At 36.2% G+C, this 23,141-nt stretch overlaps 1 protein-coding gene across 8 annotated transcripts in view; it reads right to left on the reverse strand.

Annotated features, from left to right (window-relative positions):
- The window catches only part of LOC124303636 (ankyrin repeat domain-containing protein 17), a 46,993-nt gene extending 24,457 nt beyond the window's left edge, over positions 1–22,536 (reverse strand). For 6 of the 8 annotated variants that reach the window (XM_046761104.1, XM_046761100.1, XM_046761105.1 and 3 more), the window contains exons 1-10: positions 22,187–22,536; positions 16,782–17,225; positions 13,000–13,147; positions 12,552–12,832; positions 10,358–10,643; positions 9,945–10,246; positions 8,577–8,792; positions 4,066–4,905; positions 3,532–3,772; positions 1,532–2,181 (exon numbers count right to left, since the gene is read on the reverse strand). In XM_046761104.1, the coding sequence (XP_046617060.1) occupies positions 1,532–2,181; positions 3,532–3,772; positions 4,066–4,905; positions 8,577–8,792; positions 9,945–10,246; positions 10,358–10,643; positions 12,552–12,832; positions 13,000–13,147; positions 16,782–17,225; positions 22,187–22,387 (3,609 nt within the window). In that variant the 5' untranslated portion in view covers positions 22,388–22,536. Of the gene's footprint in view, positions 1–1,531; positions 2,182–3,531; positions 3,773–4,065; positions 4,906–8,576; positions 8,793–9,944; positions 10,247–10,357; positions 10,644–12,551; positions 12,833–12,999; positions 13,148–16,781; positions 17,226–17,340; positions 17,563–22,186 lie in introns of those variants that run through there. The other 2 variants (XM_046761102.1, XM_046761106.1) reach the window with 2 other exon arrangements.
- Positions 22,537–23,141: the final 605 nt, after the last annotated feature.

A 23,141-nucleotide genomic window follows, 5' to 3' on the forward strand; every position in this document is an offset into this window, starting at 1 on the left:
ATGTTTGACATATATAAATGTACCGTTGGAATTAAATATGGAAGAAAATCCATTCAAAACTTTGTCCTAGAATAAACGATATTTTGGTTTAAATTTGGAAGTCAAACACATTATGCGTCTAAAAATAACATACAAATCTGTGTACCAATGTGTTAAGTTGCAGGCACTTTTTATTATGTGACAACGCTTAACTTGACATTACTGCCTTTTCTCAGATCTATCGCTAATTCAAACTATAACTGATCCCAATTGATTTTGGATAATCAAGGTTGTACTGTAACGAATGAAACCAGCTGCACTGCTGACCCATCAACCTTGCAGTACTAGCCCTTTGCACGAAAGTAGATCAAAAGCAACATCTTTATCATGAGTCTATAATACCCAAAAATGCAGAAAATTTCTTATGATTTTTTATTCCAAAATAAGCAGTAAGACTGATTTGTGCCTAAAATTTGTATTGCCAGTTGCATTTATTTGATAATAATATATGAAGTAGACCACTTCTACTCGAACAAGGAGTTTGGACCCTCGCACTCTCAGCTTTACTCCCCGATTTATCATGATATTCTACCCGTTGAGAAAAAGTTTTGTCAGTGATTATAGATTCTTTTTCAACTTCCATTTCGAAACTACCGATACTTTTCCTTTTGGTAGTTACGTTTCTTAAACAATCGCATTTTAAAACTCGAGGGTAATGGTGCAAATATATATGGGGCGTTTTGGACCACGTAGACTTGGCCATAACCCTTGACATCTTTAATTTTACTCTCCTCTAAGCACATCGTTGGGGCGTTACAAATGAAAACAGTTTACAAGGTTTCAGATTTTGAAAGAAATTTAGTTTTTTAGCATTTGCTTGATTAGCGCAATTGTCGTTAGCTGTAATAAATTGTAATGAATTTTACACAGTAAGTTTACAGTCCTTTGTGAAAAAACAAAAAGTTTGACCCTAGAGTAAAATTACGATGGTAAGGATCATAGCCAAGTTGAGATGGTCTGAAATGCCGGGTATACGCAGACATTGTTGCATTTCGTTCGAAATAAGTGATACAATTTTCAAAAATTTTGCGTAATGTCTAACCAAAGGTTTACATTTATAAACCAGAAAAAAAATTTGGTTTAGTACAGCTTCCCATTCTAATAAAATGCTGGGACTTTACATAGATCTTTGTCATATTTACTTAAAACCGATTTAGGGAGGGAACCTGGCGACATTCAAAAATACCCCAAATAATCCAAATTAATACCACCCTCGTTTACATACTTAATAATAATAATAATAAAAGGCAACAGTGTACGTATGTATCGTCCAATTGTTGCAAGTTAGATTCAAGGATCAAGATAATTAGACGATCTAAAATTTTTTCTAATCAAATAGGTTTCGGTTCATTTACTTCCAATTAGTGTGTGCAATTCTTTCAGTCGTAAGTGACCGTGAAATACATTTTCATTTTCATCATCGGAATATGGAATACTTCCTTGGGTTATTCCTAACACGCAATGAATATATGAATGATTAAAAGCTACGCACCTGAACTTGGTCGAGCTGTAGTTGAAGCTGTTGATTGAGTTGCTGGAGTTGATGGACCTGGTGCACTTGATAGGTATGCTGGCGCTGCTTCTGCTGATACTGCTGCTGAAGACCAGCCATTAGGGTAACGTGCTGCTGCTGTAGCTTACCACCTGTCGTGCCAGACGCAGCTTTACGAACGTTTTTACCTTCCTTCTTAGATGCAGGTTTGGCTTTAGGGCGGTCGCTTATGGCTGTGTTATGGCTTACGTCACTGCTCGCAGTGATCGGCTGGGAGGCGGTTGTGACGGTAGGAGGTGTGGAAATATTAGGTGGACTTGGAGTTGTTGTCAAGGTCATATTTGACGCTGCTACAGCGGAAGTAGAGGTAACGGTGATAGAAGCGAGAGACAGAGGTGGAGTGGTAGGAAAGTTGCTTGCGCTAGGAACAGTTTCCGTCGCAGAAGGGAGCATGGGCAGTGGTTGTTGCGCCTGTTGCAGGCAGGAGCCTTGTACAGTGATTTGCTGGCCATTTTCTGCGAGTAGAGCCATTTTTCCTGCAAGGGCAGCATTTTGTCCGCGGAGGTAAGCAAGGTGGCACGATATCGCGTGGTTCGTTCCCTGATGAGCGAACAGGCCTTCCGACATACCACCGGAACCACAAACCAGCCCTGACAAAACAACAATGCAATTCATTGTATTGTCATACATCAAACTAATCCAGCTCATTGCCTGCGCATTACGTGAATTGACTATTCACAATTTCCAAGTGAAAGATGCTACAGGTACGAATAAGCTTTTACTAACATTCCTATGTGTATGCATAAAGGTAATGATGGCGAAAACTTTCATTGAATAAATTTTAATTCTGCCAGTAGCGTATCTTACACACTTTACAACAACACTTTGAAGTATACTTTATTGATGTGTGTTCCACCGAAATTAGTTATTTCTAATTGATAGATTAATACGATCCATCCAAAATTGTTACTAAGAAGGATCAACGCTTGAGACTAAGATAGTAAGACAGAAAAAAAAAAGTTTAGTATGTTATTCACAAAAATAAATCAAAAATTTTTAACAACTAACGAATATATATTCCAAAACGTGATATCAATTCGATAAATTATGATAGTAGAAATTATTTTCCGTAATAACATAAAGAAATAAATGACAGCGGGAATTATTTATTTCAACGTTAGATCGCGGAATGATATAGAATCGTAACCAGATGTCATACAGAAGCATGCTACGGCAATACTTCATAATTTCGAAACTTTATTCATAACAAAACGGATAGAAACTTGAAACAATACAACGATATGATCGATATGATTGATTATCACAATTTTTTTTCTGGAACTGATCACATTTGAACGAGTAGCTCGGTTAGCCATAAAAATTGTCCTTGATGCAAAACTATTAATTTGACGCCAATTGTTGTCAGCAGTCACGAAAGAGATTAACGATTTACAAACAATATCATTCTCTGCACAAGCGCATATCAATATCTCATTCAAAACGAAAACAAATGCAACTTACACTATCATTAGTTGTTAAATCACTTGCACTCGAGCTAAACTGTACACCGAAGTCCATCGCTGTCAACAACGTGTATTGGATGGTCGGATAAATGGTTGGGAAGGAGAATGGATATTCTAGAGTGAACGTTTGAATTCTTCAAATGCTTTCTAGTTGATCAGACTGCGCGTTGCCACTTAATATATCAAAAGATAATGTAGTTCTCGTTTGTAAAAGAGTTCTACAGTAAAACCTAAGCCATTGCCGATACTGTAAAACCGGATCGTTAGTACAATCCGCAGTTTGGTTGTTAGTGCATACAAGGTGCTAATAATAAACCATAAAAAAAGAAGAAATCAATCAACGACTAAAAGATTTCTTACGCGTCGCGTGTAAAGATAAATATTTAGCAAAATTTAAAAAATAAAGAATGTTGGAACCTTGCATATACGTCATAATATAACATGTATACGATTATTATTGATCATCATCGAACATACCATGAGATGTGCCTGCAGATTGGTTAGAAAGGTCAATGTTCAGCATGCCCGGTAACAGCGAGTCAGGTTCGGTGATATCTTGCCGTTGCTGCTGTTGTTGTTGTTGCTGTTGCTGCTGCTGCTGTTGTTGCTGCTGCTGCTGCTGCTGCTGTTGTTGTGTCACCAAGGGATCTACGGGCGTACTGGATGAACCCAAGAACAGGTGGCCTGCCCCCTTGATTTGCAACTCTCTCTCAACCCTCTTCAAAAACAGAAGAAGGTATGCATTACTGTATTAAATTATTCCAGTAATTTCAATGATGTCGCGTTTAAAATTTTTAATCAACACCGTGCTATATTGAATGAGAATATACCTATTTTGTATTTGTACTATCATGTGCATAAAATTTTAACCGCTGATTATTTTGCTCTCGGATAACACGTGATTACAATGTTGGCTTTGCAAACTTGTTCCATTCAACAGAAATTCGTTAGTTTCTGAAGCAGTGGAAACGTTATCGAAAACAAAACTATTGTGTTGGAAAAATGTTTTACCTGCAATTCTTCAAGAATTTGTTGTTTCTTGAGGATCTGTTCCTGTCGTGTATGCTTCCGTCCATCAGAGTTAGGCGGAACTGAGACTGGCGCCGGACTTACGCTAATATTAGGTTCTGAAAGGCTGGTGAGACCCCCGCTCCCTTTATCCAAAATATTCGTATCATCTTTAGTGGAGGCAACAGCTTCACCTGCGGGTTGTGTTCGCACTTGTTGTGCTTCAGCAGAAGTTAGACTCATATCTGGAAGCACCGTCACAGAACGGTTCTTTCTAAGCAACGATTTCTGTGTGTTATGCTTTGGCTGCAGATTCTGGGTTTGCGATTGCTCCGTTGCTTGCTGCTGCTGTTGCTGTTGAGTTGGTGGTTGTTGCTGGTGGGTCGCGTCTTGTTGATGAGTAAGTTGTTGCGGCAGTGCTTTTTGCTGTTGTTGTAGATTCTGTGTCTGCAATTGTTGCTGTTGTTGGTGTTGTTGTTGTTGTTGTTGTTGTATTTGATGCTGCTGTTGGTGACGCTGTTGTTGTTGCTGCTGCTGCTGCTGATGCAGTTGGTGTTGCTGTTGTGGTTGCTGCTGCTGCTGCTGCTGCTGCTGCTGCTGCTGTTGCTGCTGCTGCTGTTGTTGTTGCTGCTGCTGCGGCTGCTGCTGCTGTTGTTGCTGCTGCTGGTGCTGCTGCTGCTGCTGCTGCTGTTGTTGTTGTTGCTGCTGTTGAGGCAGTAGCATGGGGGTGGTGGTTGCGTTGTGCGGTGTACTCATCATGATACTGTGAGGGTAATCGAGCAGAAGTTGGACAACATTCGTGTGTCCACCTTTGGCTGCTTCTATCAGCATTGTTGAATTGTCCTACAAGTAGAAGAATGAAATTCATACCAATATTGCTGAACAATCTCTGTATGACAGTAAAGATACCAGTTGACAATAAATAAAATTCGGCTTCCCACAAACTTATAATAATTTTGAAATCATTACAGGCTACGAAATTTAAAAATACATAATTCCAGAAGCAATAATGTAAAAGCATATCTGTACAAAGATTCTTTATACTGCGAACCAACCATGAAATCAGGTATCGTTACCACAACTGTGTTGTTGAATAGAACTTTCCTCGAATCACGTACTGTAAGAAGGAGAGTGTCTATTGCAATGATACGATATGTTTGGTATCATGAAAATTGAGTCAATAAAGAAAACCAACTGCAAAAATTGATTGAAACCAAATAATACACAAATTTAATTACTCATCTTTTGTTTATCTGTTAATGATTAATCTTCAATAGTTGCTAAAAATTGGTTTTTCGTTTAAGAATCATGATCACATTTTTTTTTCATGTCTTAGACTCCTAAGAATTAGGAAAAAATTAATCATTGATTGATTTTGAATTTTACTATAAAAATTAAAATAAAATCTAAAAAACAGGTTTTTTTTTTAAAATCTCGAAAACCGTTTGGGGTAAAGAGCTAAAAATTTAGGCGAATTATTTTTATTCGATACCAAATCGATCCTCCAAGTGCGAGTCAAAAAAGCCGCGGGGGCAGATTTCCCATATTAACCCGGCTATACCCTTTTCAGGAAAAAAAGCATCAGGCAAAAGAATTTAGATCAGAATAATTATTTTTTAAGAAAAAATTATACAAACAAGGCGATAAATTATCCGAAATGAGAGCAAATGAGACGAAAAACACAGAACAGAAAGTGAAAAAAATTACCCAAATGATAAGATTCTGAAGAAATTTGATCAAGTGATTTGAAAAGGCTGATAGAGAAAACCTAAACAACGTAACACAAACGGATCAATGGTAAAATAGATAGCAAAAGAACAGATAAATGGAAGTGACAGTATCTACGAAGAAGAAAGAAAATAATTAATATTACATAAAATGAAGAAACTAGTAAGGAAGATAAAAACAGGAAAAAACGAAGAAGATTGTCAAACGAAAGTAGAATCTGTCAATAATACCGAGTCTAAAAGAAAAAAATTCTGGCCCGGCACCAAGTCAAGACTGATCACAACCGAGAGTAAATTGCGAGATAAATGAAAGAAAAGATGAAAGAAAGAACATCCTGATAAGAGCCAAATTAAAAGAAGAAATACTAAAAAAAAAGTAGTTTCAAACTTCTTTAGCAAAAGATTAGGATTAAATTAAGAGAATAGTAATGGCAACAAAATCACGAAAACGAAGAGAGCATACAACCAATTTTTTGGTAGAATGAGAATCATTTGAGGAAACAGTCATAATAGTGCCAGTCATACACATGCTGAAAGACACACAGATCTATGCTATAGAAGAAAATCAGACAGAAAAATAAGACGATCCTCAGAAAAAGAAACTTAGATAAACACAGGTAGCAATGGGTAGTAAAAAAGGGAGAGAAACTAGACAATAGCGAAGCTACTCAAGGGTACCTCAAAACAAAGAGAATGGGAGATAGAAAATTACTGAAGTTTGTATCAAATTTTAAGGGGAACAGAACGGTTTAGAATTTTTTTTTAATCAATTTCTTATTTTTCATACATTCTGTTAGTACAATTGTGTACGAATATTCTGAGATAAATTTTTATTCTTATTGCAAAGACTGTTTCAAGCATAAAAAATTGAAAATTAATTTACTTCACTTACTGGAACAACATTGGTATTAATTTTTATCTTGTATAATCTACATAAGCATGTAAAAAAACCTGCAGAAAATTCGGCATAGTGGGCATCGGCTATTTAGTGGAGTTTAAAGTTTGTCTGCAAATCTGTTATAACTATCTATAATTCTAATTTCTGTATATCGTTAGTACTAAAGCGATTTGGAAAAGGTACCTTTACATGGAGTAACGCTAATGGTTGTTCTGTTTAGTGCTGAGAATTGAAAATAAAAATTTAATTTCATTACATAGTCGATGCCTGTTATGCCGATTTTTCGTAGGCTTTTTACTGCATATCCCTACAGATTATATATAATTAAAAGCGATATCAGGAGAGTCTGATCGCGTGGAAAAAAATTCATTCAATTTTTTTCCTGCTCCAGAAAGCCTTTGATAATATGAATAAAAATAGAAAACCTACAATATCATGAAGTTCAGGGCAAAATAAGAAAAAATTTCATATATCAATAACTTTTTAGCCAGTCCCACCCGACCCAAGTTATATAAATTACAAAAAAAAAACGTTCATCCCCTAAAGGAATTGATTTCAAAATCGAAAAAAGTTCACAGTGACTACTTTTTTTTATTATTTATTAGCAATACCTAAAAGTTTGAAAGAAAATATCTAAATTGATGGGGAATGCCCCATATATATAAATGATATGTATATGATAAATGAGATAAATCGGCATGAGTAGCGCGAAGTTGTGTATGTATAATATGTGTGTAATTAAGTAACATGTGACAAAATATGCAATAACATATTAATTGAAAACGGACTGTCGTGTACCAAATTCTAGAAAAATTGGTGGAAAATTCGAACGATGATGAAATTTGGGACACTTTTTCATAACTAGAAGTCAACGGATATTCAAAGAAATTTTGTTGGCCCAAATCTCCATCGAATCGTTGGTTTTGTTCTTTCATAAATTTCAATCGAATCGAATTTGCTTGTAATATTACGCACATACAAACGTTAGAAAATGCTGTACAACGGATGTGTGACTAATGAAACGTGTTTTCAAGTAAAAGACAATTTACTTGTGATGGAACGTTTTGCACGATGAGAAATACATTAAGAATTCCGTTTTATGATCATGCTAACAGTTGTGAAAAATCAAGCAGATTCGTTCAACATCACTCTACGATTCATTTTATTCACAAGACTATATTTTACAACGTCACTAACAGGAATTTTTTTTTGTGTCAGTAGTCAATTCAATATTGCCATTTCTCGATCATAATCAATATCGGTGCAGTATTGTAAAATCAAATATTTAACGATGTCAAGATAAAAAAAGAAACTGCTTTAGTGAATTTGCAGAAAATAGTCTTTTGATTAAAAATAAGTTATTGTAGAGTGAAGTCAAACGTATTTTATAGATTTTTAAACATTCTTAAGAAGTTGAAATGAAGTATTGATGGACATAAGCTTAAATAAGCTTTCCTTTATTATTCCAATATTTTATATTTTCGTAGTTTTAAAAGAATCTTCGTAGCTTGACGAAATAATTTGATAAATACTCAATTTCAAACTATTTCGTAATAAGATTACCTAATACATAGTAGCGATTTTTGCTCAATCAAACTTCTTAAATATTGTGCTTACAAATACTCTGCAATCAAAGTCTTATCCTCGCATATTCAAAGTTTTGTTCAGTTCAAATATCTTTGAAGATAGATTAATATATTTTTGAGGATTTAATTCTCCCATGAAATGGTAACTAGCTAATAATATTCAGTGTCCAGCTAATATGTCAAAGATATCTCAGACAAAATTTGGTAAAATTTGTCAACTAAACTGCTCAAACATAAAATTTAAAGTTAAATGTCAAATGAAAACAGTGATGCATCGATCCATGGAGTTAAATAAATTCTTACCTTGAGTTTATGGAATGGATCGGCAGACTGTGCGAGGAGAAGTTCGACAACTGTAATATGTCCCCCAGCACAAGCCAGAGAGAGAGGTGTATGGTCGTTGTTGGTTGTTTGTCTATTGACATCCGCACGTTTAGATATGAGAAACTGCACTGTACAAAGATGACCGGCACGGCACGCCTTCATCAGTGGAGTTCTTCCTCCCTCAGATTCATGTTCCTGTGAAATTCATTAAATTCAATCAAATCCGGATTCAAGTCTTCCATGTACAATCGAAGCTTGATACCTAAATTGCCACTTGGAGCAAAAAAAAAAGAAATAAAAATTCTTGCGTGTCATAAAAACTGAATTCTATGCTTCAAAATTCGCTACAATCCAACCTGTAAATGTGAAGTTTCCAAAGGATACGATGATTTTTTGTCAATAAATAATAAAATCAAGAATTTAATAAGCTCTCTACTAAAAGGTACAAGTCTTTTTCATTAATCTGAAACCGTCGGGTTTTATAAATTCATTTTGCAGGTTCTTACAAAACGATATAGTAAACGGCCGATTTTTTGTAGAGGATAAATTCGTAATGTAAAAATTTCTACCACTTATTGAAATTTTCCATACAATTGGGAAAAGTCTACGAAACGAGGTCTTATAAATGGCAATCATAGATACAACATGAACTTGCAAATAAATGATCAAGGACGAAGGGTCACCATTTCACGCTTGTTCTTCAAGTTAACTTTGCTGCTATTGATGCGTGGATATTCGCAACTAACCAAATTTTATCTTCATTTTTAACATAAAAATCCGAAAAGTCATCTATGATTGTTTAATTTTGGACTAGTTTTACTTGAAATAGTACATTGCAAAATTTCAAACCATAACATTAACTCAGAAAAGGTTTGTATGATTTTTATAAAATTTGGTAATTATGATGTCTGTATCATTCTGGTTCAAAATCCATGTATCAGAAAAGATACTAAAGACATACGAGTATTCGATAAAATTATAGACAACCATACTGGAAAAAAAAAGAACTCTGAAGACATTAGAGTTTTCACTTCCAACCATAACTATTAACATGTTGAATTTGAAAATAATTTTACTTTCGTTTTTCACATAATGGATACAAGGTGTCAAAACTTGGACAATTACGGATCGTTTTTGAAATTCCAAAATTAAAATTCCAAAATTAAAATAAAGATAAAACTAGTATCTTTCAGCTGTATAATCGGTGGTTGCTGATTCTTCCAACACCAGTAGCAGCTATCCAAAGTGGACTTAAAAATTCAGTGCAAAAGAGTGATGCCATTTCTTGAACCAACATTATCACGTGTAAAAATATGATACTAGAAAAATAATTCAAGTATTTATTACCAGATCCGCTGCATACTGCAGTAGGAGATCGGCAACATCGGTGTGACCATTCTCGCAAGCATACGTTAATGCTGTGTCACCCGTTTGAGTTTGGGCATGAACATCGGCAGTGGATTCCAGCAGATATCGAACAAGTTCTATATGTCCTTCCTGAGCTGCCTCCATTAGAGGGGTGGATGCGCCCAGTTCTATATCCGCACCTGCCTTGATGAGGAAATCTGCTACTTCTAGGAAACCTCCGCAACACGCGAGTGTTAAAGCTGTTTCTTGGGTTTCTTCTGTTTGAGCATTGATATTCGCTCCTGAAAAGAATAGGAATCACGATTATTCATTTGGAGATAAACAATTGCCGGCATAACATTTACTTTCACACTTTTAAGACGAGAGTGTTCAAGCTGGATGAAAATATTCACCTTGACTGAGAAGTAGAGCCACCATTTCCTCATGTCCTTCTCTAGCTGCTTCCATTAAAGGTGTATAACCTTCGTCGTTGACTTCTTCGATATTCGCTCCTCGTTCGATGAGTAGCATGGCCAGATCGACGTGGCCCCCGCATGCTGCCAAGGTTAATGGAGATTCAAAGCTATCCGTTGGCATATTGACTTGTGCACCAGAGTCTAACAGTAGCCTAGCCACCTCAACATGCCCATCCATGGAGGCTTCCATTAACGCAGTATGCATTTCATCAGTTTTATGTTCCTATTAAGAAAATATCAGTTTTAACTATGCAAGTATTCACGGTTTATTAAAATCTCATACAATCTTAAAAGACGGATATTTAATAACCTAAAAAAAATATTATAGCTAGTTATAGTTCTGAACAGTGCGTCATAAGAAGCAATTTCAAGTTGGGGAAGGAGGGGGGAAAAAAAAAATGTTGACACTTTTCTGCAAGAAAAAAAATAGACGTGGAAATGACCTCAGATGAAAGCGTGAACAAAATACTAAAAGTTTATTTCCCTTAAAAAGGAGCTAATTCCGTCCAAACAGACAAATCCCCTGACTGTGCAGGTATTCCAAATTTTCTAGTCGTGGAATAACCGGATCATGAGAACAATGGCAGAAAGTGCAGTTGAAGTTTTTCGCCATCAGTTTTAACTACATTCGTACACATTTTATTTCTAATCACATTGCGTAACTGAAAAATGTAATCTTTTGCATAAATATTTTCGCATAGACCTGATAAATAAAGTTGTTAGAATGTAAGTATTGTGGACAGTATGCATCACACACATTTTATCAATCCAGGACTATTTTATAATATCACTTGGAAAATGCCAAATTCTTTCTGTAAAATTTTCCTAATCCCTGATGGCTAACTACAATTTCCAAATACATGCTAGACTAACTTACAAGGTTCCGAATAATGCCTTTGGCCCATCATTGAATACACAGTTGTCAAAAAGTTCGTGTATTACAAGCTTATACTTAGATTTGCAGTCAAAATCTACAATGATGGCCAATAACATATGGTAACTTTCCATGTATTGACATAAAGCTATTTATTCTTGTGAATAGATTACCTGTTTCAAAGTGAATATAATATACAATTATAATAGTACAATTTCCACGCTTTATGAGTCGTTTTGTCATACATGAATCATTTACTGGTAACAATTTATAGCTCATTGTATGAAGAAAAAAAAAACCAATAATCACATAAACTGCATTTTAAACATTTCACCGTGCAATAGTTATGAATAATCAAAGTTATTGAGAGAAAAATAATGTGGTGCTTGAGGTGGAATTGAAATTCAGAAATATTGAAAAGAAAATGAAGTGAGAATCTAAATATTTGTCAGCAGATATGCCAATTCATTCAATATTCGACATTTTTTTCAATCGTTTGAAGAAAAACTCCAACGAAATTCTTTACTTTTTTTCTGCTTTCATTTTCATTTTCGTACCAACATTTGCTTCCACAAATTTCGAAACTAACAAAAATATTATTTAAGTTAAGGAGGTTCATCACCCGGAAATATGTTTGCATTTATAATCCAATTGGTTAGCAAGTAATTTATATTAGGGCAATATCATTTTCTTATTAGAAAAAGATCTAAGCTGTCATTTTTTTGCCAAACTAAAATTCATCTTGATGTGGAAAATTTTCAGTTCAAGTCTAAGAGATGCCACACAAAATGTAACACTTTCCCATTTAGAAAATTACGCGAAAAATTGGAATAAGTACATTTTTTTTTTAATTTTGGGAAAAATTCGGATACTGTGAGGCATGTTTAATGTTTGAGCTAAGAATCCTTCTCTGAGGTGAATTTTTCGTACTGCAAAAACTAATGTTTAGATCTTGTGCCAGCAAAAGAAAAAAGAAAAAATATTACAGTTATTTCAAACAATCTACTACACAATTATCGTAATAGGCTTGAATTATTTCGAGAGACAGGTACTGCTAGACATACCCTATCTACGAATTAACAGACGGATATTTTTGATGAGATACTAAAAATTAAAGCAATTTCAAAATTTCATTGACGTGCTCCCAACCTTATTCCGTACTCCATTGCAACGTAGTGAGTAACAACCTTTGACCTTTTGCTAAATTAATAAAAATCTTTACTCAACGATTATTGTGAAAGTTTAAGGATCCTTTACCTGATCAGCTCCAGCTTCAAGTAAAAACCGCACCATATCTAAGTGACCCTTATAACAGGCAAGCGTCAAAGCAGACTCTTTGAATTCGTTGGAATGAGTATTGATGCCAGCGCCATGTTCTAGGAGAATTTTAGCAACTGGCACATGACCGGCACTGGCTGCTTCCATTAGGGGGGTGTGACCATTTTCATTGTGGTCTTCTACGTTGGCACCAGCTTCTAGGAGTGTTCTTACTACCTCCTCATGACCGCCAGCACAGCCATACATCAGAGGCGTATTCCCTGAAAACAAAAGGAAATACATTCAACATCATTGCTATGTCAACTAATGGTGAGGAGCGATTCACTTTCACTGAAACCACATGACTAATTTTTATTCATAATATTCAAAATACAACTGAAGGTTAGTTTTACCAAGAGAATTGTAGTTATTATTTTTAAAGTCATACCTGACGTAGACTGCGCGTTGACATCGGCTCCGTGAGCTAATAAAAGTAGAACGATGTCCACATGTCCTGCACTGGCTGCTTCCATCAAGGGGGTGCAATCCCCCTTGATGCCACGATCTTCAACGTTAGCATTCATTGCCAGTAGTACCTGCGGATAAATTCGCAAATTATAACCATACATGTATCACTGTATTAAAAATGAGTAATAGTTTAGCAGATGACGATTCAGAGGGAAATAATTTTACACTGCATGTAATCAGCTGAGAGCTGTCATATTTATGTTTTATGAAATCTGCCGAGTGGACAATTTAATCGAATACATTTAACACGTGAATTATTATCAAAAATAATTATTGGATGAAACATAATGCGCATTTTATTACACATTTACCTAATTCTTTCGAATTTCTCTCAATTTTTTTTTTTTTTTATTTACTATGATTTATTTCGTATTTGAGGTCTTTGTTTTTTTCCATTAATCTGTAACTAACTAGAAATACATATACAATTAGATTTGTTTTGTACAAATGAATGGGAGTGGCATTCAACATAAACAGCAAAAGTATGATCATTGCATTTTTCCAGTGTACCAAGCGGTAAGTAATAATATTATTACTCCAATGTGGGGAAAAAGAAATATTTGTCCATTGAGAAAAGATTTCTAGGAATTGAGTTATAATATTGTCTAATTGTAAGTTACGATTACAAATTTCAGTTCTATTTTTACTCCCCATATTATATTCTTTTCAATTTTAGGTTATTATTACTACGGTACAAACGAAACATTTTTTAATCAAAATTTGATAATAATATACATCAACTTTAGCTATTCCTCTTCTAAGGTGTGCTTGCCTTCAGATTGAATTAATTAAATCATAGCACAAGTAATCAAAAAATGTAAAAACTGGGACTGTTGTGCCTTTGCATCATATTTCAGTATTTCACAGTGAAAATGTTTGCTCCACGATATTTAATCAATTGATAGTGAATAGATCGGAACATATTGAGAAAGCAATATGTACTTGTTTAAAAGTTGCTGTATTTTTAGTAAACATTCAACTAATGAAATGCAAGATTGTTGATTTTGATAGATATCCCAGTTTCAAGATGTTTGACCCAAATTGCTGGATAACGTCATTTAAACCAATGAGACTGTTCTGAAATATTGAAATCATGTTATCAACGCATAGAAATTGAGTATAGTATTACAAAATTTGGCGCTTTTCTTTGGTGTATATATGCGCCCTTTTAACATGAACGAAAACGCAATTTTTCATTTGTAATATACCTAATTGCAGATTTATTTGCTTGTATGAATATTTATTTGATGTTGCTTGGTAACAAGATGATCTTTTGTTCAGCTTCTTGTAATTGTACTACAGTATAGTTTCAATCCAATAATAAAAATTAGATAACTACAACAATTTTACGATCATTTTCAACTCAAATGGTGTTAACGTATTCAATCACTCTGGTCGACTATGCGTTAATCAGTATTGAATATTAACTAAAATATAACCTCGCAACAGGTACGTAAGAGTGGTGACTTTGGAAATTGACAGTACTTTCAAAATAGTACAAATAGAGTCGTTATGTAAAGTGATCGATGCTTCAAATTAAAGAAAAGGTTTCGTCTGTGTCATTAACTAGCAATTGTCAGCTTTTGCCCATTACATCTATTTCAACAGGGCATTGAATTTAACTGTAGGTTTTAGTCGACAAACTTGCAAAACCAATAACAATAGACCATTTTCCTGGTTTCGGTCAATTTTTGATTCCGTAATTTGGAATACTCTCTTCAAAACTTTGCACAACTATTCAGGGAATAATGATTAAAGCCTTTGGAAATTTTTTCATATCCATTGTAATGCTAATGCAATTTATTAAAAACAAGTTATGTTTCGTCTTCCTTAATTAGAATCATCATTTTCATCAAAGTTGAACGGAGAACAAAAAACATTGCCTGAGTCTTTTCAATGATCATAATCAATTATCCTGCAATAATAAGGAATATCTTCAAATTTGTAATATAGTAATACCCTACTGGGTTATTACATTTTTAAACTTTAGCTTCAGGAGCGTTTTTCAGTAATTGTTTGAAAAAATTGAGCCATTTTCGATTCAATGCTTGCAAAAAGTGATGGAAACTAGACACACTGAGTTGCGAGAAAGCTTAGTCACACCCTAATCGATATAACCAGCTTATGTTTCAATAAGAAACCTTTACACTACAAAAATATCAGCTTTAACAGAATGATTACTGCACAGTTTTTGTGAAGTTGAAATAAAAAATGATAACGAGCATGCTCAGCTTTATATACATGACGGTAACCAAAAGTGCGTTACAGGTATGCTTGAGGAATATAACCTGAATTTCATAGTAGCTCAGGGCAGAATACGTGAAAACCAAGGATTGTTATTTTTAACTATTGTAGAAAATATTTATAAATTATAGAATTTGAAGCGATGGAAAAAATTTGGCAAAGCCATTTGTGTTTTGTCATCAAAGCGGTACCTGCAATACACAATATTGATGAAATAGTGGTGAGATAAGTATTTTTGAAGTCACAGCGATTTGACAAAGGACTGAATGAGAAATTAAAGGAAATATGAATTTTTCATTTTTCAAAAATCTATGATAATAACATAATAGTATTAATAAAAATAATAATAATAATAATTCTTTATTAATCAGAATTATATTTGCAATATAAGGAAGGAAGAGTAGAGTACAGCAGGGGGTTGTCATTGGCAGTAGAAACACCCGCATATAGGACTATTAGGCAAAGTTTGACGCTTAGGATTTTACAAAAGTACGTGAGCTTTACAAGAGATTTCACAAAATTTTGATCACTATTTCATTTGAATAAAAGAAGCGAGTTTGGCTGCTGATTCTGGCCAGTCTCTTCAGTTTCGTATTGGAAAAGAAGTTCGTATAGTTTGATGAATGAATAAAGTAAATATTTTCTGTTGGGTATGGTTAGCTGTAGAAATATCATACTAGGGTTAATAATAATCAAGGATGAACCGACTGTATCATCTGAATAAAAAAATTCAGAAAGAACACAAAGACCGTTATAAAAATCTTCAGAAATTATAGCTGCTTCAATGATGGAGAACAAAAATTGAACAACATTCCTTCTGTGATATAGTAATAAATCAGTGTAAATTCGAATAATACAAGCCGTGATATCAAAGATTTGAGAAAATATTTCACCATCAGAATGTTCTTAATGACAATATTTTGATTTTTTTTTAACGAATTCTAATGTTTTTCGACTCATTTCCTTTACCATAGAAATGTATAGAGTTCGCCTTGAATATTTTGCACAATGTTATCTTCATAGTGGCTAAAAATATACCTGTATAAGTACGATACACGACGGATATTTATAAAAAAAATTACATTCGTATAGTATAACTATACTGTGTCATGTTTTAAGCATACTTATCAGACAATTTGTGAAGATCTGATCGTAAGCCCAAAAACATTAGGATTAGATAAGAGAAACAAGAGAGTTTCATAATTTTCAGCATTCTATTTGTGATAACTTTTTCAAATTGCTGACCTACAACCTTGTATTACTTGAGTTTTCTCAGATTAATTTTTATTACGTAGTAAAAATATTGTTTCGTTAATTTCCATCATCATTGCTCTAAATAATATTACAAGAGATTTGTTGAACGGTTTTTCTCATTTCTTAACTTTTGTTTCAGATGACCTGGCTGATTAGTCCTCAAATATTTGACGAGTGTCCTCTGTAATGCAGGTGAGTACCGACCTGTGCCAATTCGTAATACCCGGCAGAACAAGCTAGAGAGAGGAGGCTTTCTCCTTCCTCGGTAGTCTCGTGTACGCTGCGTCCCTCCGTCAGGAGTTTTCTCACCGTGCCAACGTCACCGTCCGTGCAGGCTTCAACGAGAGATCGCTTTTCGTTCTGGGTTCGAGGGTTGTCGCTGCGCATGCGAGTTAACGCCGCCGCGGCTTCGTCTAATGCGCAAGACACACTTGATGTCAAACGACGAAGCACCTCGTGATCAGCCAGATGCTTCCCATCACCAGACGATAATTTACCAATACCGGCAGCTTCCAGAAGCGCCTCTAGCCGTGCCTGAGTTTCAGGGTCCACTGCCCGTTCTGGATCTTCAGGTGTCAACAAAAACTTTGACGTCTCTAGGTGATGATTCTCGTCCAACTCCGCTTGATCAATTGCAAAACACTCCACCTGCAAACCAAACATTGGACAATGAAGCATGTACGTAATATTCATCAATCGTTTAATATACAGGATCATTTATGCATCGCCGAACTTGAAACCCGGGTGTGAGAGAGCCGCTTACACGATTCCCAGGTAGCATAGCAGCGTCAATTATACTCGTGCTCAGCAACCAGTAAATTACCCTGTAGGTTTCTTTTTTCGACTAATTCTGTAGGTTAACAGGTATTCATCGTTTGGTTGCCACAATGATTTTCACGCAGGGATTCCATCTTTCCAGTGGTAAAAAATTGGTACTTGAAATTAACGAGGTTGAGGTCTGTAGAGTCAACATCACGAATTATTAGAAAGACCCGATCTTTTATGATTGTACAATCGGTTTGCAGATGTCTACGTTACAAACTGTTATTTTCCATGTTGAAAGTGATAGCCAGTTACATTATTGGGTCCGTATGATATGAAAAACATGAATTTCTAGATATTGACGTGTGATATAAGAAAGGTTGCTTGAGATGAGGCTGAAGTTAGTAACGTTGACGTCACGAAACGTCAGGGCAAAACATCATTATTATGCAATTTCCGAATGAATTTCAAGGAGTCGACTTTTTGAAATATACGAGTATGTTTTGTTTATCATGATTTACTAAATTTCAGACAATCCTAAATGTGCGAAGTAGCAGTTTTTCCTAAACATGCATCATTGCTCTTAACGTTAATAACTTCATCCGCATTGTTTGGAAAGATTTTGATGCGCCTGAGATTGCTGTCGTCAGTGTCTTTGTTAGGATCACAAGAAAATGTCTTCAACAGTAAATAACTTTTGCATTATATCAATACTTTGCAGCTTCAGAATGACTTTGAAGGAATTGAATTTGCAAAATATCTGGGTAAGCTTTGTTTTACTGCGGTCACTAAATTTCAGACGATCCTAGACTAATGAAATAACGAGTTTTCCTAAAAATCTATTTAGCAGGCTTAAGTGTCTTTCAGATAAATAATTTATTAACATGACGAATACTAATTATTATTCTAATATGGTACTTTTATATTTATAATGACACTGAAACTAACAGGTAATACGGATGAAAATGTTCTAGGGGATGACCAAACGATGAAACTTGAGTGGAATACTTAGCGAACTCTTCCGAGCATATTTCTTGATATTTTATCGTTTGCTCACTCCCTAAAAGCCATCCAGACGAATTAACTGATGAATATTACGTACTAGTTTCAGCGTCATATATTTATAAGGCTTTATTGCTCAATTTAATCAAAATTAGCATCATCAGTAACTAGATGTAGTTTCATAAAAATTTTGCAACGATCGTAAGCTGAAGCGAGAACAAAGGTCAAAGACTATAAGCAAGTTCAAGTAGATCTAAACGAATCCTCACCTTGAAAATGAAATTTCTAAAACAATAGCAGTTTTTCTGACCATCCGAATTTCTTTCAAAATTTGTGATTAAGCTTTCATATTTTTCGGGAGAACCGGACATAAAAACTTCAGTAAAATTTAACGTAACCTACGTCTCGAAAAAAAATCTGTTCAATTTTCACTGATTCGCTCAGCACATGCACTTTGCGTGGTTTAAAAATTTATTAGATTATATTTACGGGAATTACACGACAGAAGCTCGTTATCCTGCAATATAAATCTCCAAGCTGTGATGCATGGGTTTTTAAAAATTCTGTTCGACTTTGATCCACTACAATACCATCAACTCTAACCTCTTAACCCTACACTGGTAAATATCCTAGGGGTACCTAATTCACTGTCTCATTTGTTTTTTAATTGTCGTACAAACTTTATCCACTCGCCAATCTGTTTTGTACACATTGAAAAAGAGATCGATATGTATTTCTTCAAGTTTTGATTGATGTAAAGCAGTGAAGAGTGCGTTTAAAGTTGTCACAATGCTTGAAGAGTTGAACAAAGCAAGCTTGCCAACGAAAATGCTGGGTTAAACAGTTACCTTGGAATACCAGTCTAGGGTTAAAATTGTGATATTCAAGTTCAGCATTGGAATACTGTATTTTTAGAAAAAATTGATATTTGACAAATAATTTAGAATTATCGGAAATTCTATAATCAGTGATAGAGCAGGATGACACAAATTTTGTAAACTTAAAAGTTCGAGTCAAAGTTATATTATATGGATATTGTTTCTTAATGATTCGTCATGTTAATGAGACTAACCTCAACCTGCCAAATATCACAAGTTGGTAAATTACGATAGATTACAGTAAATAAGCTATGAATTTTTGGAAGAATGACACATAAGTCTTGATCTAAACCGAGGCTACAAATTCCCAATGCAAAATAAACTTTGTGCACTGAGTTTAGTACAACGGTATCAGCGCTGCTTGATATTTCATACTAATTTAGTGCAGAATTTTTCATCCGATTCTTCGATCAATATGCAAATAATCACCCAACCTGATTCACTTTATAAAATATTCGTCCAGAGAGGAATAATTCATAAATTACAATGACCGCAAAACGAATTCTAGCCAGAAATAAAAATTGAGGTTATGTATACTAACCGAGCTACGAAACTAGGCGCAGCGAATATTAAGCCGAAAAATATCGTGTTGCCTAGAACGTTAACTGAAATAGTCAAATTTTCAAAAATTTATACCACCAATAAAAGCTTGCAATTCCATAGATTCCGGTACAAAACCCAGACCTAAATTTGATAGAGTGAAATTGAATCCCTGTTGTCTGAAGTTAGTCATAATCAGCGTGGAAGAATAAAGAGTAGAGCACAAAAAAAAAAAAGCAGTCTGATAAAAAGTCAGATTACGCCTATATCTACGTAGATTTTTACGTAGGAATTTATACGCAAATATCAGCAATGTAAAAACAACGAAGTACGACGCGGGGTTTTAGGCACACACGATGGAAAATAGACAGGTGAAAGTGACGACGACCATCGTTGCGCGTATCGAAGAGCAGCAAATGGTCGGCTGGTGGATAGACTGGAACAATGTGCAGCCATTTACCATTGCAAGGTGTATAACCAGGGCACATAAATGAGCCGAAGTGACACTTTGTCCAAATATATCACTGCGATGAGACTAATTATTTTTATCAGCTTCGCTTTGACACAGAGTCAGAACAAATATATCCTCACGTGATCTTTTATTGTTTTCCTTTATTCTATGCTTTTTTTTCCTTCTTTCCTTATCTTTCGCACAAAGTTTTCATTTCGCACGGGTCCGCGCACAAATGGGGGGGGGGGGGGGGGGGGGTATCGGGAGGGAGACTAAGATGAAATTACTCAATTCCGCGAGAAAAGCAACCTTGCGGATTACTCGAACAGTGAATCATTTGATACGGGTGGCGAGCTCTCGGTTGGATCTCGTTAACCATTTTAGAGGTATAGAATAAGATAAAGAACTCTCAGTTCACGATTTTCACTACTCACTCACACACTTACTCACTCATTCGGACGCATCACCGTTTGGATACACCGTCGATCTTTCTCTCGATTGTCAGATGATGCACAGGCATTAGAAACGTAAAATTACGTACGGTAAATACGTGTGTGAATATCCGTGTAGGCACGGCGACGCAGAGCTAGGAAATGAGATCTCAGACTCGAGAATTTCTATCACGCCGTGTGCCGACTGCGTCTCTGTGCCCTGCGCGCGGAGGAGTAATACACACGTATGATAACATGTAACTAGGCTGTCTACTACTCGATGCTTTGCAGTGTTGCTAGCTACTAATTGGTTAATACCGATGCCTAGGTAGGTACTCCGATTATGCTGCCGCGGCTGGTTTGTTAGCTTATAATCTATTTCGCTCTCGCGCGTAAGTACGGATAGATAGATATGAGCGTATCCACATGTGTGTGCGTGCGAGCATGCATTTTGCACAATGACGATATACCGAGGAACTAACGATAATTGAGTTGCACGACATTCTCGAACTAGGGTTTATGGCACAGGCACGGGATTAATACTACTGTACATACAACGTACGTACGAGCGAACCTGCCGAAATTTATACGGGGGTGAATGGCATTAGATGCAACCAACAACTCTCCGCAAAGACACGAAGCATGTAGTCAGTCAGTCGGATGGACGGACAGACGGACGGCGAACGAACGGACAGAGGGACCGACGGACGAGCCGACGGCGGTTGGACGGACGGACGGACGGAGAGACTGGCAGGACAAACAGGAGGAAGGAGAGATAGAAAAGGACGGGGAAGTCAGAGAATATTTCGATGCAAATACATGTATACATACATTCCATGTAGATGTATGTATGTATACATATGTGTATGCAAACACATACTCGCAAAGGAGAATCAGCTACTCGAGATGAGGACAAAAATAAAAAATAAAAATAATAAAAATTAGAACAGAGAACAGCGTAGTCGACTACCACCGACAGGCATGCACGGCACACGCACGCACACGCGGGCATATTCGTGCGTACTACGTGAACACAACGATGCGGGTACGCGACGACGTACCAGACGTCGGTAGAGAGAAGTTGGTGAGAAAATATGTAAAAAAAAAATTCAATCGAGGATCGAAGATAACAGGATGAGAATAAAAATGAATAAAATAAAAATGGAGAAAAAAAACTGGCCACTTGCAGCAATACCGCGCACATACTCCACTGACGTCTAGCCTGCTATTAAAGCACATATCCCGAGTTATATAACTTCGCAACACAAATCCGTTCGTATTTCGGCGATAAAAACGCGCTGGCTCGAACGATCGCACTTCTCGTCGTCTCCTGAGGTATTAAACGGTGTTGGTACGCGGCGAGATGGTCGCTTTGTAACGAAGTTCATTGAAACCTGGTCTCTCCCTGTCTTTCGCTCGCGGATAGTGGCAGACTGGCACACTGGTGGCACTAGAGAGGGCAACCCCTCGCACATATTAGACGTAGGATGAAATCTGCGTTTAGATCCTAAACAGTAATATATCGAGGACCCGGAGTGGATTTACCTCTGAAACGCTATCCTCCTCGCTCTCCGACGAGTCTGTCATAAAGCGGGGCTGTAATTCTGAGAACGTCTCGGTCTCCGACTTCGTAGGGCTGGAGTTCGAAGACTGGGGAGTCGACGTTTTTCCTATGTCGTGATGAACGACGTTCGCTTTTTCGTGTTTCTGGCTATCCGAAGTTGTTCCTTGTCCTACATTCTGCATTTTTACCTTCCCGATAAATCATATGACACCAATCTACCGTTCTCGTTACGCGAAACACACATAGAACACTGATTTTTGTGAATATTTCTATCGCAATCGCCGTCATTCACGTAAGCTAATACCCGCCATGTCTACTATGGCGAGTCCCGACTCCCGGATGCCTCGGCCGAAAAACTCACCGCAGTCGCTATCTGTTGGCGCGTAACTTCAACTATCGTTTCTTGACTTACGTACGTACGTGTATGTGCAGATCCATATTCCCGTAACGCCCGTCACCTCGCGGGCTCGCGGCAACAATCGTCTGCGTAACAAAAGTTTCGCTACTCTAAATATTCATTATTACGCGCGAACGGTAATACCTTGCATACTCCGTTCGATACGTTCTATCCATGTGCGTACAAAACTCTCTGAATCCAGTAGAAGATCCGCGTAACAAATCGGACTGATTCGTTACTTTGTCTTTCTTCTCTTTGTACATTGGCCTTTTGATTATGCTTTGTACTTTTCTTTTTCTTTATTCTTCAACTTAATTTCCGCGCCTCTGCATACGTCTACATTCGTAATAACCTTAGAAACAAAATTGAATCCCTGCGTAATGGTTCAAACTGCTGTTCTATTCCTCCGTCTATGAGCTGCGAAAGTTCCCGACGTTCCCGATCCAGGTTTTTAGTTGGCACAATTTCACGCACGTGGTTCCGTACTCTGCTTTTGGATGTCGCGCACGCCGCTCGACACGTATGTACGTACGTATGTG

Source organism: Neodiprion virginianus, chromosome 4 (genome assembly GCF_021901495.1).
Source record: "Neodiprion virginianus isolate iyNeoVirg1 chromosome 4, iyNeoVirg1.1, whole genome shotgun sequence".
In the NCBI taxonomy this organism is placed as follows: Eukaryota; Metazoa; Arthropoda; class Insecta; order Hymenoptera; family Diprionidae; genus Neodiprion; species Neodiprion virginianus.